General features: G+C 33.2%; 1 protein-coding gene across 4 annotated transcripts; it reads right to left on the bottom strand.

The window, feature by feature from the left end:
- Nucleotides 1-706: 706 nt before the first annotated feature.
- Nucleotides 707-15,907, bottom strand: LOC114297974 (topless-related protein 4). Of its 4 annotated transcripts, none has more exons than XM_028242452.2 (26): nt 15,594-15,907; nt 15,319-15,421; nt 14,717-14,896; nt 14,460-14,573; nt 14,183-14,341; nt 13,898-14,081; nt 13,671-13,803; nt 13,260-13,393; nt 11,577-11,745; nt 11,343-11,452; nt 11,179-11,248; nt 10,813-10,886; nt 10,570-10,665; nt 10,398-10,493; nt 7,679-7,806; nt 7,307-7,541; nt 6,692-6,856; nt 6,535-6,627; nt 6,193-6,339; nt 4,922-5,032; nt 4,636-4,815; nt 3,734-3,862; nt 3,435-3,530; nt 2,582-2,770; nt 1,706-1,872; nt 707-1,371 (listed from the first exon to the last, which is right to left on the bottom strand). In XM_028242452.2, the coding sequence occupies exons 2-26, from the start codon at nt 15,396-15,398 to the stop codon at nt 1,173-1,175; spliced, it is 3,438 nt and encodes a 1,145-aa protein (XP_028098253.2). In that variant the 5' UTR covers nt 15,399-15,421; nt 15,594-15,907; the 3' UTR covers nt 707-1,172. The 4 variants fall into 4 exon arrangements, with proteins under 4 accessions (XP_028098253.2, XP_028098254.2, XP_082726399.1 ...); XM_028242453.2 differs by having other exon boundaries at nt 13,260-13,390; nt 15,594-15,896; XM_082870273.1 differs by having other exon boundaries at nt 13,281-13,393; nt 15,594-15,805.
- Nucleotides 15,908-18,589: the final 2,682 nt, after the last annotated feature.

Genomic DNA, 18,589 nt, shown 5'->3' with positions numbered 1-18,589 from the left:
ACATGAGTATAGAACTCACATTAATTCCACTCTTGTAAGACATTGATAAAAATTTTAAAATCTCTAACATTACTCTTTTGTGAATTCCAATTTAAGCCAACAACAATGATCTTGAACTATTAATCCAATAAACCTTACATGTAAAAAAATTAATTTCATCAGATATCAATGAATAAATAAACGAATTACATTTTATTTTTTTAAAATGAACAGTTTAAATTTAAATTCAAAGTAGCCATCAATTTTTAAAACAAAATGTGATTGTTTATATATCTGATGATATCCAATGAAATTAATTTTTTTACAACTCATCTTTATTGCTTGACTTACAAGATGAACAGTTGGATCATCATTGCAAACTTAGAATAAGTCTACAAAATAGAGTAGGAAAAGATATGAAGAATAGTGGTATGGTGGGAGTCCTTACGCACCAAGGCACCAGCTTCAAGGGGAAAGTACACCAGACATCAACAAAGAAGAGCATAAATTCAACTCCAAGGGGTTAGCTGGGTGACCAATCGGAGTCTTAACAAGCGCTTCAAGGCGACGAATTCAAATCTCACCAAGTGCTTGGCCCTCTTGGAGCCACTCCCTAGGCCTATTCCTGATAATTAATTAGTATGTGTAGAACAAGAGATTTGCATGTACCCTAGGGACTACTCGCAACAAATAACCCCATTACCAAAAACATAAAAGAGAGCATAAATTCAAGTAATAAACTGAATAGATCATATTAACACAGACCCAAGAGGGAAACAAATCAGCAAAGCTTGCTAAACACATTAAACTATAAAAGAACAAATTTTAATTAACAAAGTACCCTTTCTAAGTAGTTGAAGGACAAACAAAGAGCAAGAACTAAAAACCATCATTTCCTTCCAAAGTTCCTTTAAAATCAAAAGAGAACTCCAGATCTGCTTCACCAATGCCTTGCAAATTTACATCACAGTTCCAAACAGCATGATCTCTAGGATTTGAATGAATTTGAAGCCACTGATGCCCTTGAAAACTAGTTCTACTAGGCTGATTTCGGATTATCCTACATCTATAAAACCTAAATCTTTCAGTGCCACTTACCAACAAAAAGAATCTTCCAGCTTCCCCTTAAAACAAAACTTATGGTGGGGCCAGAGAGTGCAAAGAGATGGATAGACTGTATGTATCGGTACTTTTTATCTTTGAGGTTGATCTGAATTGGCTGCACCGGAGGTGGTGCTAGGCCCGGCGCCATTTTCGTGGGGAGGGGAGGTGCCCCATTTACCTTCTGCTTCTAGTGGCTCGACGATATAGACTCCACCATCGGTAAGTCCTACTGCAAATTGATTAGGTTCAGATGGATGTGCCGCAACGACAAGAGGATAAGCTCTTGAGCTGTAATAACATTAAATTGTTAGATAAAGGTAGGTAAACGAAAAGGACCTATATTATTGCCTCAGAAGTAATTAAATACATTGTTGTCAAAACAGCAAATTGAATTGCGAATCCATTTGATAAAATATTTAATTTTGCGAAAATAACATCATTCCATATATTATGCAAACATAACTAAATCACAGTGAATGGCAATTGAATTGTACAAGTCACTCGATTTAAGATTTAACAGTATGATTCAAATTGTTTTGATTGAAACTCGTATTGAATCGTACGAAAAAAATCGAATCATGAACTGCACGATTCTAGCAACAGTGATTAGATAAGTATTCACCTCGGGTTGGCAGGTAGATAGGAAGTAGGGTTGATTCGACATCTTAATCGTAGTGTTGCAGCAGTCAGAATACCAACACTGCCATCTTCAAAACTGACATATATGGATTGGCTATCACAGGAATATGTAGCATGTGTGATTGGACCACTTGCTTCTCGAGGAACCCACTATTAGAGAAACACAAGTTGAAAACATAAATGTCAGAACCTAGGAATAAAACAAATTCCCGCCTAAACTAATAACACATGTATCAAACAAACAGAACCCAATTTTGCTTCAAAATAAATTGATCCACAAAATTTCATATTTGTTAAAAAATATACCAAATAATGTCCACACATGCAGCACATAAGCTGAAGATCTAGGGCGCTATTCAGAACATGACTCCCCAAATAACCAAAAAACAAAATCCAAGTTTCAAAACTTTGAATGAGTTAAAACCGCAGCATTATCTGACACTACCAAATGCAGTACATAGGTTGGTGATGCTGAGAAGAATATGTAAACAAATCATGAGTCACTCAGTATATGACTCACCAAAATACCTAAAAATGAAATCCTAGTTTCGGAACTTCAGAATATGAGTAAAAAATGATGCATTATTTTGACCATGGTTGGTGCAGCTTATGAGGCTGTTTATAGCTTTTTTCAGTTTGGAAATATGTGCCAGACTATTGGTTTAGCTTCTGCACAGCTTATGAGGCAGAGATAAATGAACTGAAAAAAATTGATTATTAGAAAGCAGAGTTACTGTTTTCTAATGAACAACTTTCAGCTTGTAAAAAGCTGCACCAAACAAACCCTTTGACAATAAGAACTTTTTGGTCCAAGATGTTTAATTTGAACATCTAATAGAAGAAAAATTATATGCTTCACCTGCTTAAGGCATTCCAGTTTAGGTGCTTCATATATGGCTATCTGAGTTTCATGGACTGCCAATAAATGAATCTGATCTTGGTGAAACTGTACACGAGTATCTGCAAGAGGATTCGGTGTTCGCCCACTTGGAACCTGCAAGTATTTATTTGTTTGCTTCTCCCATCCATCTGTGCTCCAAACACACAACTGTTGAAACAGATGAGCATCACTGACTGTATAACTCCAATATGCAAAATTTTGCCAATTTTTAAAAGTAATTCTGGAAATGAAGAGCAATGGCTTATAGAAGAAAAGTTAAAACAATGAATATTTGATTTCTTATAGGAGAACCGAATCACTGGGAAAAAAGGAAGAAAGAAGAGCATCCAACGACTCAATACAATGGATTTTGGTAATTGATTGGTGATGAGAGTCATGGGGCAGTAGGATGGAGTAGTTTTCCCTGGTAGTTATCCTACTAATGGGCTCAATTAGTTGGTAATTTTTCTGTGTAAAAGAAGTATATCAATAAAAGAACATGAGGTTGAAATTCTCCTCGAATTGAATCATCCGAGGTCTACCCCGCTTGAAGTGAGACTTTTGTTTCCTTTCTTCAGACCTATGGTGCTTGCTATATTTTATCCAAACCTCAGGAGAGGTCAGTGTAATTTACCCTTTTATTTTTGTTTTGCTCGTAGGTGTGTAACATTTATACTACTGTAATTTTACAGAATCATCCTCCAATGCCTTGTGATCTCTAATCAGGTGGAATTTTTCAAACTCTTGATTATGGCTTGGTATTTTCTTTGTTTTTGGCTACAGGCATAAATTAGCTGAACAAAGTAACATACACATGGCCCCAATTTCATACCTGAGAATCAGCACCTGAAGATACCAGAACATTGAGAACATTAGAGAAGGCAAGGCCTGTTATTCTTTTCTGATGGCCTTTTAGCTTAGTTTTGACCTGCATAAATAGAAATTACAGAATGTTAACATGGTGGGCCCATTATCAACAAGTTTTAACTCACAAACTTAATATGGGTCCACAATGCATTGCCACTTGAAATCAAGATATTAAGATTGAACTTATCAATTGATTTGTAACATTTCAAACATAAAGAATTTAACTCACAAACTTAAAGCTTCACTTAAACAGATTATTACAACCTCATCAACTCGGACATTATATATTTGGATAGAAGAGTCCTCCATCCCTATTGCAATGATATTATTGTCCTGAGGATGGAATGCTAAAAATGTTGCTGCAGGTGGAGGCGGCATGAACGTTGTCATTGTCTGCATTCATGAAAGCCAAACAATAAATGCAAGAAGAACAAAAGAATGAAAGACAATGGGAAAACAATGGAGGAAAAAACGTAGAAAATTCCTAATCAAGCCTACTAAAAGTAATTTCAAATGTTAGCAACTTATGATTAGCAACTTGATCAATTTATTCTTTATTCAGCTCACAATGTTTTATTTTTAAATATTTGTCCTTCTAAAGACTGGTATACAATTTATTTTTCAAATAAATTTAGGCTAGAGAGTAGAGATTAAATGTTTTGAAAAATGAATTTCTTTTTGACAAGTAAACAAGTAAATTAACTAATTTTGCGAAGAGTTAGGCAAAATTTCTTAGGATGTGTTTGGTGCATGGATTTGATGAGGGAAAACGAACAGAATAAGCAAAGGATTTGATTACCATGGAAAATAATGAAGAAAAGACAATATAACGAAACTAATGGAGAAATTTTCATTCCTTATCCTCTTTTCCATTATTTATTTCTTTTCAATGACTTATTATCTCAGTTCATAAAAAGTTTAATCCAACATTTTTCCTAAGTAGGAGGGGGGAAAAATAAAGGACAACAGTTTTCCTCCTCACCTTCCTTTCCCTTTCCCCAAATCCAAGTTCCAAACAAAGTCTTATAATAATCATAGATTCCAAATACCATGCCATTTCAACAGTTAGGAATAAATTAATCAACCAAATAGAAAATATTTGACAGCTCACAAAAAAAGAGTATTTGAGAAAAGATAAAGAAGAGTTGGTGTAAAAGCCATTTTACCTTGAATGTCATCATATTAAATAACGAGATTTTCCCTCCTGAGGCTGACATTACATAAGAGTCATTCTTCGATAGTGCAAAGCAGGGAACAGCATCTTCAGGATTTGTATCGCTAACATCATTCATCATCAATATTCCACTTGAAGGTTGCCAGAGCTGTGGTGCAACACTAGTAGTTGCCTACAACAAAGAGGCAAATTGGGTGTACTTGTGTAAGCGACAAGCTTATGAATATTAATTTCATAGAATTGCAATGCAAGTTTCTTGCACAGATGACTAAATATACCTTGCCAGACACATTCCGTTCATTTCTCTGCCATTTCCAGAGTTTGTGCACTGCATTGGCTGACAGTGTCAAAATCGCAAGTCCTGAATTTGTATAGATCATCTTAGAAACCTGAAACAAGGGGGGAGGGGGAGAGAACATAAGAATGTAGAACACAAGGAACCAAATTAAGTTCAAAAGGAAAACCCAAAAAAGAAAAAAAAAAAAAAAAAGCTCAATGAATTTTCAAATCTCTACTCTAGAGAAAGTATCAAGCAACACAAAGTAAAAGAGAAACTATTGCATGTTGTGTTGCAAGAACATCCAAGATTTCTGTTGCAAGTAAAAATCTTCGAAGATCCTTTTCTTAGGGGTGGTTTGGGATGATCTAAATAAGTGCACTTTTTAACTTTTTATAAAATATGGGTTAGGTATGGGTTGGGTTTGAAGTGATGTGATAGAGAGATCATGTGACTTAAATAAGATGATGTGACTTAAATAGGATAGTGACTTTTGACTTTTTTAAATTATGACAAACAAGGCCTTAGTCTACATACAGATCATTCAGTCAAAAGCACTTTCTGGTGCTAGTGCCTTTTTCAGTGATGTTGATTTAAGTCCAGAAAACAAATGCATGAGTGGAATGTGTATAAATTAATTAAATTGTCCGATTTTGAAATTTTTATGCAGGAAGAAATCTAATCAAATTAATCAAATAACTGATGGTTAAGCAATAAAAAACACTCCCCCCATCCCATTTTATGAGTGCCTACTTTCCTTTTTAGAAGTCCCATTTTATGTGTCCAACCAAGTTTTAAAATTCATAAAAGTTTAATCTGCTCTTCCCCAAATTACCGTTCTTTAAGTTCATATTTTAAGTACAATCCCAATTTCCCAAAAATTTATTCAAACAAGACAAAGGGCTTTTTGTGAATCTATTATTCAAAGAAAAGATGCTTTTTGTATGCTGTGCCACATAAAAATGGGTCATAGGGAGTAAAAAATAAATAAAATGAAACAAACAAATTATAGCTGCTATTAATGCATCTATGCAGTTTCTTTATTAACTAAACTTAAGGATGTAGTCAACAGCATAATTAGGCGTGTGTGTGTGTGGGTGTGTGTGTGTGTGAGAGAGAGAGAGAGAGGATGAAGCAAACAAATTATTTTAAAAAAAGAGAGAAGAAAGTAGACAGCATTCCACTAATAACATAAACAACCAAAGCACACATTGAATTATAGAGAAGATTGTAAAGAGGAAAAATCAATCCAATAATTTCTAATAGGCCTACCTTTGTTGCTGTCATATTATCCGGGAGCCTTAGGGATCGGCATTGTGATGGTTCATTGATTTCTGTCAGTTTCCAGATCCTGGATTTGTCTACTGACTCATCAGCAATTCTGGGTTTTATGTCTACCAAACTTCGATTGTCACCATTCTACAATAACCAAAAGGTCAAAATAGATCATTGAATGAACAAACATTCTAGTAAAGCTAGTTGCAAGCACATGATGCAGACTTATCACAATGACACGAAATAGTACGCATAATTATATTTAAAAAATACATAAATCAAAAGAACAAAGGTGCTCTGTTCAAAAACTGGGTTCCTCACAATTGAGACAACACTCACCATTGCAACAATGGATGCCATTGGAGCAGCTCGATCTACGATGCTCGATCCGACAGGTGCATTAGCAGCACCAAATGTTCCCATTGTAGGAGCCTATTCAAATATGATATCAGTAATATATTTGCACAAAAAATGCAAAAGTTTACAAACAATGTACCTTCGCAACAGCAGCAGAGCCAACTCTAGAAGTATCAAACGAACGATTTTCAACCGTCCGTAGTAGCCTGATGCCATCTGTATTTGCTAGGATTTTGATACCATTCTCATTTGTTGAAACAGCCATAAACATACCTTCCTTGTTGAATCGGATACAGGGAGAAGCCTAGACAAATAGTAAAAAATAAGAACAGTTGATCATGTCAGACAGATCTACATTGAGGCTATGTTCGGATGGCAGGAATCCTAAGGTGGAATGAGAATATGATTCCAATGTTTGGAACGGAATAGAATAAGAATGTGATTCCTGATTACCTCTTCTACCAGGAATCGCATTCCCAAACTAAGCTGGAATTTGATCCCTGTCGTCCCCTATGATAATCTCACATTCTTGGAGGAACATTGACTATTTCAGAGTAAAAAAGTTAGATGGACCCACAATTTTGAATTTTTATCAATTTTAGATAGATAATTCCTATCTAAACCAAACACATGAATAACATTGATACTGGAATTCTATTTCTAGCAATGTGATTCCTGGTAGCGAGATTCCTATTCCCTCCATTTGATTCCAACCATCCAAACATAGCTTGAGTGACATGAATCTAACAATTACCGGTAATCCACCCTCAGCATCAATAGTTGTCAATAAGTTAACATTGTCCATTTCCCAAAATTTGACCATGAACTCATCACCAGCAGCCAAGACTCTATTCTTTGTGGTATCAAATTGCACAACACCCACGGATCGCTTTCCAAGACCATGATAAGTACGCTTGACAGCTCCCTCACTTTCATTCCATTCCACAAGAAATGAATCTCCTTCTTTATTGGTCCCACAAGAGAACAACCTATCAGGTGCCCATTTGATGAAACCAATCCTTTAGTTGAGAATGCCATATTTAGCAAATATCAAACCCTCATTCCTAACCCCAAAAATACAAAAAAGGTAACGGAAAAAGTAGAACGTAGGAATCATTTTTTGAACCTGGTCCCATCAGCACTGTATGACATTGTGATGGATGAATGACCTGGAGCATCATAGTCAACTCTAGAACCCATGTCATCATACAACCACGCCTTTATTTTCCCATCAGTTGCCGTCGAAAAAATAAACTGGAATAAAAAAAGGTAGAAGTTTTTAAAAATTAAAAATAATAAATAATAAATAAATAAAAAAAAATCCAACAACCATAATAAGGCTGTCTTAAAGTGATGAATTTTGATAATTACAGTGCAAGAAACACCCTACAACTTCAAGTCCCATGATACGTTAAACCTCTTGGACTTTAATACTCATGTCCGAGACAAGTAAACCCCTCGAGAGTTTCAGATCCTTCAAACATACAGATGACCACACCACATGGGATATGGACAGTAAAAAAAAATCAATGACTAGAGCTAGAATGGCTTTGACATAAGTGGTACGTTTAGACCTAGATCAAAAAGATTTTTTTTTTTTAAAAAAAAAAAAATCTTCTAATGGATATTCTTAAAACAAAGAAAAATCATAGCTTTTCCATTTATCTAAACATGTCTCCATTAGCTTTTGATCATGACCACAGCTACTTTGACTAAACTCTAAATAAGCATAGCTGTATGTAAACTTAATCATGTTAAATACACTAAAAATAGGTCAGATTTGAGTAGTTTGACATAGGGGTGGATTGGTGCAACTTATATAAGCTGCTTATTATAGCTGCTTCTTTTTTTATTTGGGGAAGTCTATACTAGTTTTTGGTACAACTTCTGCTTACAACTTATTAGCTCTGTTACCAGAATCTCACGATTCGCGATTCGATTCGCAATTTTTGCAAAATCGATACGAATATATAGTTGAATCTATTTTGGAAGTGAATCTTTAGTGAATCGCACGATTCACAATTGATTCACGATTCGATTCACTTTGTGTGATTCATACAATTTTTAAAATTATTGTGTCCGACATATTTTCCACTCTATTTGTCCTCAATTTTTTTAGTAAAAATGACATAATACAACTTTTAATAGCGTTTAATACCAAAATAACCAGCATATATACATGATTTGTGGTTATTTTAGTGATCATGGAGTTTTTAATAAGATCCAATCAGATTTAGTCAGGCCCAACATATTTTTCACCTTTCTTCTCATTTTTTTTTTCCTTTAAAAAATCGTAATATATCTTCTAAAGATGTTTAAGATTAAAATTACACTAAGAATTATCTATTGCTATTTTATTAAATTAATTATTACATGTATGAGGTCAGTTATCTTTTTTAAAATATTTTAGGCTTTAAAAAAAAATTCTAAATGATTCTTTCTTATTATTTGCTCACTGTTACTTAGAAAAGTATGTATGCTTATTGTTCAAATATCAATATCGTTGTTAATTATTGTTACTTTAGAAATTGATATTTTGTCTATTTAGTTATTATTTTTATTCAGAATGGTTGATAAGAAATATCTAAAAAAGAAAAAAATATAAGATGATGATCTCACATAGAAACCTTTATTAACTTCTTACTTATTAAACTACGTGATTATCATTCAAAATAACATTTTTATTGATTTAAGTCTAAATATTTTATATTCATAAGATATATTTAACATCTAAATGTGTAATATATGTTTTTAAATAATTTAGAAGAAGTGACTGAATCTTTTCGATTCACGATTCGATTCATGATTCGGTACGAAACTATTTCAATTCACGATACGAATCCCGATTTGACAACTATGCTTATTCGGCAGAAATAGAAGATTATGTAGAAACTGGAGGGAGGGACCTATGCATGTTAGAAGAAATCGAGTAAATCAAACCTTGCCCCCCTTGACTTTTAAGTGTTTTCTCAATTTTGTCCCTCAAAATTTTTCTTCTCACTTTGATCCTTTAAGTAACTAAAATTTCACAATTTGCTCCAACAATCGTCTGTCCGTTTTTTTGACAAAATCTCACATATGTGCCACATCATGGCATTTGTCTGACATGTGTAACCGCCCGGCCACCACCCAACTAATGGGAATGTTTCCCTTTTTTTGGTGTAAATAGAAAAAAAAAAGATACTTTAATAGTCAATGTGAGAAAAAAAATGATATTTGAGGGTCCAATGTGGTGAAGTAATAAGATTCCACGTATTACTAAAAATTCCAACCCGCAGTACTAAATTTTGAATCTTAAATTTTTAAATTTTTGAGGGTACTAATATATAGGTGGTTTCCCTGCCAACCAACCAAAAGCACCCTAATCCAACTGCTGAAGCTCTTCTGTAAAAGCCTGATACCTACTCACATGACTAGCCCTAGTTATATCCCACATCCTGTGGTTAAGTGCCTTTGTCAATGAGACTAACACCTTTAAAGTGAAAACATGTTCCCACAATAACAAACAGTCAAAAGCCATTTTCTATCTCCTCCTCCACTTTTCTTTCTTTCTTTCTCTTCCTTCCATTCATACACGGTCAAGTATAGTTGCCTGGATCGCGACTAGTGAGAATTTTTTTTCTATATATTTTTCTGTTGGTGTAAATAGGGGGTAAACCTACTTGGAGGGTTAATGTAGAAAAAATGTAATACTTAAGAGCCAATGTAGGAAAGTAGTAAAATGTCACATGTCACATATATGGCATGATATGGCACCTACATCGCATATTTCTTCATATATTACACACTGCTTAGCATTAGTTTCAATGCTTTCTTTTATATATTATATAGTGAACAAAGAATACCTGAATGTTTTCCTTGCGATGTGGACATACAGAATAGACGGGTGCTTCATGACCCTCAAAAGTATACTGCTTATTCCCTGTAACTGCATCCCACACCTGTAGAAAATTAAACCTTTACAACTGATGTCCAATCCTCTGCATTACTTGTAAAGCAATGACATAGAAACCAAACCTTAATGAGCCGATCCTCCCCGCATGTGACAATAGAAAGTTGTTTGTTTGGGTAAGAGAATGCAAGATCGTTAACACTACCAGAATGAGCATCAATCTGGATAACCAAAAAAAGGTAATTACAAAAAACGATATTGTGCAGAGATTTAAAGTGAGTTCTGAACACTGGAAATATTGACAGGAAAAAAAAAATCAAAGCAAAAGAAAATCAATGGACTCCCAGTTGATTGATTGTGGCACAAACCTCTAGATGGTTTCGTACATCATTGCCACCATGGTAGGAATATATGTGCACAATGTTCTTGGAGTATGCAACACCTAAAGTAAGAATGTGATATTAGAACTAACAAAATCCCCACTTCATTCTCAATATCCTTCATTGAAGTACATTGTCTAGTGTCAACAAAAAAATAATAATAATAATGGACAGTTCAATGTATGAGAATTTTCTTTTGTAGGAGATATTCTTTGCCCAACAGCTGAGATCATGCGAAGCATAGCCTACTCTAGTTCTATCACCGGAAGAGCAATTTCAGAGGAAGAAAAATCCTCAAAATATGACGAAAAATATTTTGAAGTAGAATGGAGCAATCATGTTAGGCCAATATACCAAATAAGGTACCGTCAGGACTCCAAATCACACGGTTGATAGATGCAGTATAATCATTGGCCAGAGATGCCTGATACACAATCACAAAATGTATCAATGACTCTAGGAAGCATCAAATACATACTTTTTTCACTCAAAGTTATTTAGTACTAAAGCAGCCTAACCTGCAGAGGCATTGAGCATGCTTGGAGTTCCCAAACCTTGAAATTCCTAACAGCAAGCCTCTCCCTACTACTGAGGTCCCACACCATGATCTCTCCAGTGTTTATTCCGACTACAATTAGTTATCATAAATCAAATTATCAACATACGAACAAAAACAAAAGAAATAAACAAGCAATTATCCAGATTCCTCAAAGCTGACCAATACAGAAAAGTGGGGCACGGTGGGAGCTAACCAAGTAGTAGAATTTGTTGAACTGGATGGAAATCCATACTCTTCACGGCTGAACCTTGATTTAGAGTCATAACAACAGCCTTGGGCAAATCATCAGAAGAGTATGAACTCTGACCATGGCTCTGACCATGGTATCCAACAGGCAGAATATTTACAGGCAGATTATTGACCTGTCAATGAGATCATGTAAATGTAGGAACAATTAACTCAACTCCCATCCCAACATGAAAACGTACTTTCAACAAAAGGATCTACGGAAGATAGGCTTATAAATGAACCTTAGTTCATCTTGCTTATAAATGAACCTTAGTTCATCTTACCCCTCTTCAAATAGATAACATGTACAGATTCAAAAAAAAAATAACTAAACATAAAACAAGAAGAATAAAAAAGGTAATAAACACAAAACATGAGGACATGCACACAGAGACATAAAGAGGGCTGCTCTGGTGTGCATAAGATAAGCCTCATAAAAAACTAACTCTTTAAAATGCAAACAAACTGACAACCCAACAGCAGATAAAATAAAACAAATCTAAGTTCTTTATGCCCATTCCCTGCTCCTTTACTATTTTTACACTTGAATTAAGTGCATTCAAATTTTTTTTTTCATCGTCACAACTCAAATCATTTCGAATTTCTCATGTAGTTGTCTATCCTCCTAGGCTTCCAGAATTGGACACTCTTGAAATTTGATGTTGTCAGTCAGTCACATTTGAAAGAAAAGGCTAATGTAGACAGGAATTGTTCAACTAATTTCCTATAGCATGCAATTTCTCACACTTATTTTTCTTTCTTACTAAAGTACTCTCTTGTTTCCTAAGCACTAGTTGCTTCAATTTCAGCTGGAAAATAGATTCCACTTTCCTAATGCTGAAACTCAATTTAATAATTGATTCCAAGTTCCTAATGACCAAACAAAGTCTAAAACCATTATTCCATGGTACAATGGGACCTTACATATTTGAACTAATTGAACTACATCATTGTATTCTTGTTGTGCCATACTTGATGGCAAAGGGGCATCTTAATGACTTGTGACTGCTCCACATTAAAAGGTGGAAGAGGATTTAATAGATGCTGCAATAAGGTCAGGCCTTCCACTCATATGCACACTTTTTTAAAAAGAAAAAAACAAGAGAAAATTACTTTACCCACTAGAATTTGGCCCAAAAATACATAGTCCCACAACAGTTTAAAAGTAACCACAAACTCCCTCTGGTTTGGAGTGATCTGCATCATAACTGATTTAATGAAATGACAAATACCCTAAACGCGTTAACTAGTGTGAAGAGCTTTTTTCAGGGCAAAATTATCATTTTCAGGCTCCATTTTGACAAGCATAACGGTCTACTTATTGTAGCTCAAATAATTCTAATGGTTTTCATCCACTTTGCACTTCAATCCAAAATTAATCACAAAATGGGCCAAACCCGAAGGGGTAAAGTAATTTTCCCAAAAATCAACTACCAATTCTGAAAAGGAGCCCCAACGGCAAGAAATTCCATTAATCACAAAATTAATTATGAAAAATAATGAATCACGCCATCTAAGAGCTTCAAAACATGAATACAAAACTCCTAATCATGCCCAAAAAAAATAATAAATTAAAATAAATAAGCAAAGATATAACTTTGGGTGATAAAACTCCTATTAAGCTTCCATCCAGTCCACAAGAAAATACCGAGGAATTGTTATGCAGTACTTCGTCTGGCATTCCAAAAGGTCTTGATCTCTTCAATACATGTTCAGAATCTGCTGTCTGATAATCCACAGCTGCATTATTTGTAGGAGTCCTGGGGCGCTTTAGAATACCTGCTACAAAGTGAACATATACACAGAAGGCAAAAAGACTCAATAATGAGAGAGCTTGGGTTGATTGGATGTGAGAGAGAGAGAGAGAGTTGAATCATGGAAGATTCTTCATAATGAATGCCATTCAGATATCATTTTAGTTTAATGGACAGTGGACACAAGCTTAAAGACATCTTATCACTAAAATCTTCATGCATTATTTATTTGTTCAGTGTATGCCACCAAATTGTAGCGATAAATAACCATTCACGTAGTAAGTAGGAAAGGATTTATATTATACTTGAAGTGCCAGCATTATTAGCCGGAATGAAACCAATGGGCCCAGCAGAAGCAGATGCGTGAGGAACCGGAGATGGATTAGTCATCCATCCTGCAATAGATGTTGGCAGAGCAGCTTGTGCTGGCTGGAATGGCTTTGAAAAAAAAAAAAAACACCAAGTCAAACTTCTAGAAATAAAAGTTAAAACATCACATGAACGGGGAGTGAACTCCTCCACTTCCACTTACACCATGAGCACCCAGCGGCGGAAAGCCTCCAGCTTTAGGAACAGCACCCATTAGTGGGTTAGTTACAGGCGACGGGGCATGAGCACCATTTGGTTGTGATTGTCCACAAGAATGGTCTACAAACAGGGTTTTTATGTCAGGATTAGGCTTTGGATTCTTGCAAAGCTGGTGCTGCCAATTTAAGCTGCAGTGCAACACAACAACACAATACAACAGAGTGTCAACTAAAGATGAATATCTTAACTTGGAAGAAAAACTTAAGCCTGAAAAACACAAACAAATTACCTTTGGTTAATTAGCGTCCGCAATCTTGAGTTCTTCAAGTTAGGAAAAGTTAGCTTCTCACGAAACAGGGGGTTTGCTTCAATCAACTTTTTAAGTTCTGCTAGCATTATACTCCTAGCAGACTTAGTATCTCCGTATTTAGATAGCTGCTCATTATCTCTGCGGGTCAGTAAGTTAATGTTAGAAACCATGAACAATACGATAGATGTTCGACAAATTGGATATGTAGGAACAAGGCAGCAATAAAAACAATTCTTGCAGACTATTGTTTTAATACCTAAAGTTCTCCAAGGTCAAAAGTTGTGTTATTTCCTTAAAGAGGTCCTCATTAAAAGTTGAAAAAACTTTCAAATCCTTCACCAGAACATCCACGGCTTTCGCACGATCCTTCCTACAATTAATGAGAAAAATAGCAAAGAATTAACACATGTTTCAAGCCAAAATAAGATGCAAAAGAACTAAAGTAAAAACAAAAAGAAGCTAATGAAGCATGCTTCACAGAGATACTTTCAAAATGATCAGTTTAGCACTTACTTGTCTAGCGCTTCTAAGTACTTCTGTTTTCGGATCTCAAAGAAGATCTTCATGGAGTATCTATTATCATCAACCTTTGTGAATCCAGACAAATACTTCTCCACCTCATCCCAATCCCCGTTTGTCACCATATCCTCAAAATGTCTCATGTTAAAGAAAAACCCGGACTCTTGCTCCAATCTCCAACATACAAACAAAAATTAAAACAAATAACCAATCTTAGCTTAATCACACCAAATCACAACACAAATAGAATATAGATATTATACAATTATAAATCTTCCAAACACATATGCATCTTGGCTCAATCACACCAAATTGCAACACATAAATAGATATACAAATTAATACACAACTATAAATCTTCTAAACACATATACAATTCTAACCCCCATTTGGTATCTCTGAAAACGGGCTGTAATCAAACTAATCCACAAATCTTAGCTTCCTGGGTTTCGGCTTCCCATAAATGAATGACCATCTAAGCTAAAAAAATAATGGAAAATCCATTTCCTTGATTTTCTAAGCAAACAAACACAAACAAAATAATACCCAAAAAAAATAATTAAAAAATAATAATAATGTACATAATTGAGCCTTACTTGTGAACAGCCTCTTTAAATTTCTCTTCCTCCAGAAATTGAAGAATAAGAAATACAAGTTCTCTACTCAGAGACGACATGCTTGTCTTCAACCCAACCAAAACTGCAAAAAATTTTAAAAATCAAAAAAATCAAAATCAAAACCCTTTCAACAACAATCCCTAAATTACAAACAACACATCAATCAACAAAGTTCTCACTACTCAAAAACCATATCTGTATATATATAAACATTTTTGTATATGAGTACGAAAATTGAGATAGAGAGTTCGTACCTAGATTGAATGAGAGACAAAGAAACAGATCGAAGCTTTTTATTTACGAGAACGAAGACGAAGACTGCGAGACGTCGCGGCTTTTACCAGTCTTTCTCTCTCTACACGAACTTTCTCTCTCTAGGGATTTAAAGGACAGAAGAGGAGAGAGATGTGAAGCGAAGGAGAAGAAGCACAGAAGGGGGTTGAAGAAGACAAAATAATATCTCGTCTCGGAAGATGAAATACGAGATGAGATATTATGCGGCGAGGGTTTTGATAAGTGCGTCTACGTATAAAGTGATAAGTGGTTGAAAATGGTTCATTGGGGTGATAAGGTACTCTACTTATTTTATATATATATACGTCTTAAACACGCCATGACGCTAATATGTACTTTCGGCTGGTTTTGCGGGGTTCACGAGGAGGGGTTACCTAGGAAATGGTTCTGTGTGGTCACCTGTATGTTGTAGTTATGGACTCTCAGCTTCCATTGGAGAAGTGGATTGGCTTTTTGGCTTTTTTGGCTATTTTAGCCTGGGTTAAAAAGTTTGGTTTGAGAAGAACTTTTTGACTTTTTGAATTTTTTAATTTTTTTTGTGAGAGAAGAATGTAATGATTATAGGTTGGATGTGATATTTTGTTTTTTATGGCTAAAATAGTTTATTTTGTCTTTTGTGGCTAAAATAGCCAAAAAAATCCCGTTTAGCTCTTGTCAAACGGAGCCTCAGCCTGTTTTTCGATTTTCCTTTGGCTATGTTTGGTTATGTTTTTCAAACGTAATTTCACACTTTGATTTAAGGGATTGTTTAGGATGACCTAAATAAGTGTACTTTTTGTCTTTTTACGAAAAGATGTGTAGAAAAGTAGAGAAGTGATGTGATAGAAAAAAGATAAAAAGATGGATTATTTAAGGTATGCCAAACTTGGCCTAAGTGTTGTCTATTTTAAAAATTAATTTCACATTTTAAAAAAATATGTCTATCCGGTCATCTTTTTAGATGTCCTCTGAACTTTCGGCCAGTTGATCGAAATCTTATTTTTTTGGGACATTTGTCATTTTTATATTTTAAATAAAAAATATTTTAGAGATTTTTTTTAAAAAGTTTATGAATTTTAAATAGAATTTTAGATTATATGTTTAGTTATGAGTTAGAAAAATTTTTAATCAAATATCATATATCACATTAAAAATTTCAAAATCAATTCAAAATTTATAACCAAATAAATTTTTTATATTTAAATCATAATTTTAAAACACTACCAAATATTAACCTTATTTTTTTATTTTTGTTTTTGCGGTGGTTTTTTGAAAGCGAACCTTACGATTAGTCAAATGTTGAGAGTGCTGTTATTTGCAAAATTGCTCAGCGCCAAACTTGACTCTTGACTTCTCAAATTTTCTTTTGCGAGAATTATAAATACATCTTTTAAAATTTGTTTAAATTATAAATTATTTTTTATAATTTAAAAAATTATAAATACTTTTTTATTATTCTTTCCGTTTCAAAAATTATAAATACTTTCTTATTATTTCTTTTTTATTAGTCTCTTATTTTATTTTTTATTATTCTAAAATATTAGTCTCTTCTCAAAAATTAAGAAATAAAATAATATAAATGTACTATTTTACCCTTCGTCAAAATTCATTAATAATAAAAAAAATACAATTATGACAATTGATATTTCCAAAACAATATATTGTCAAATGGTAATTTTGAAAAATTAATATTTTTAAAATATAATAATTGTACTATCAAAAAAAATTAGGTTCCCAAAATAGACTATTATTTTGAGACAGAGAGAGTATAATTTTTTATTTAACAGAATTAACTAAAAAATGAAATTCTTAATTGTTCTCCTATACAATAATAAAATTACTTAAATTATTAATTAAAATATATTTTTAACATCATTAAAAATTGTTAATTGACTTGATGAGTTATTAATAAAATGGACGGTTTGTTATGAAATTAGAAAATTCAATGGGTGAAATATAATTTTTAAAATCACAGAAGTGATTTGTATTTTAATAAAATCTCAAATAGTGTATTCGTAATTTATCATTTTTATTATTATTAAGCCCCATTTAAGAATATTTTATTTTAGTTGATTATTTTATTTTTTATAAAAGATATATAAAAAGATAAAGTGAGTGATGTGATGAGATGTTTTATTTTATTAAGTATTTTAGGCTGTGACTATCCCATCCCAAACACTCTCTAAATATTTTACATAATTAATTTTTGCTTACTTAAATTGCATGTGCGTATGCTAACTATTAATCATTTTATATGTCAACAACGTATTAGTTTAATGAGTTTTATAACTCAAATTTGTTATTAATGTAATATTAACACATAAACAAAACATAATTAAAAATAGAATCATTATAATGTTTTTTAATTTGAAAAACATAAATTTTAAATTTGAATAATGTGTTGCAATTTTAATGATTCTCTATATGTATGATAATGAGTACATTCATTTTATCTTTTTTAATAATAGAATCATTATAATGTTTTTTAATTTGAAAAACATAAATTTTAAATTTGAATAATGTGTTGCAATTTTAATGATTCTATGATAATGAGTATATTCATTTTAAACTTGAAATGCCCACCTTTCAATGCATTGGGAATTGGGAGTTGTACTTAACAAATGTGCATGTCTTTCAATGTATTGGGGCATTGTGCTTAAAGGTTAGTTTGGGATGGATTTGCATTTTAATTTTTTAACAAAAATATTAGAGGTTTTAAAAAATTTATTAAAAATTTTATTAAATGTCTCACATAGGTGTGAGATTTATTGTGTGGGTCTCACACCCATGTGAGACATTTGATAAAATTTTTGATAAAATTTTTGGAATCTCTAACATTACTCATTTTTTAATTTTTTGATTATTTTAGTCTGAGATTAAAAAATTTCATTTGAGATAAATTTTTTTATTTTTTTTTATTTTTGTGAGAAAAAAATAAAATGATTATGATTTGAATATGACATTTTGTCTTATTAGA

The sequence above is a fragment of the Camellia sinensis genome, chromosome 5 (genome assembly GCF_055761805.1).
Source record: "Camellia sinensis isolate YWXY chromosome 5, ASM5576180v1, whole genome shotgun sequence".
NCBI classification, from domain to species: Eukaryota; Viridiplantae; Streptophyta; class Magnoliopsida; order Ericales; family Theaceae; genus Camellia; species Camellia sinensis.
The sequence above is the reverse complement of the archived record's forward strand: the minus strand, read 5'-3'. Positions and strand labels throughout refer to the sequence as shown.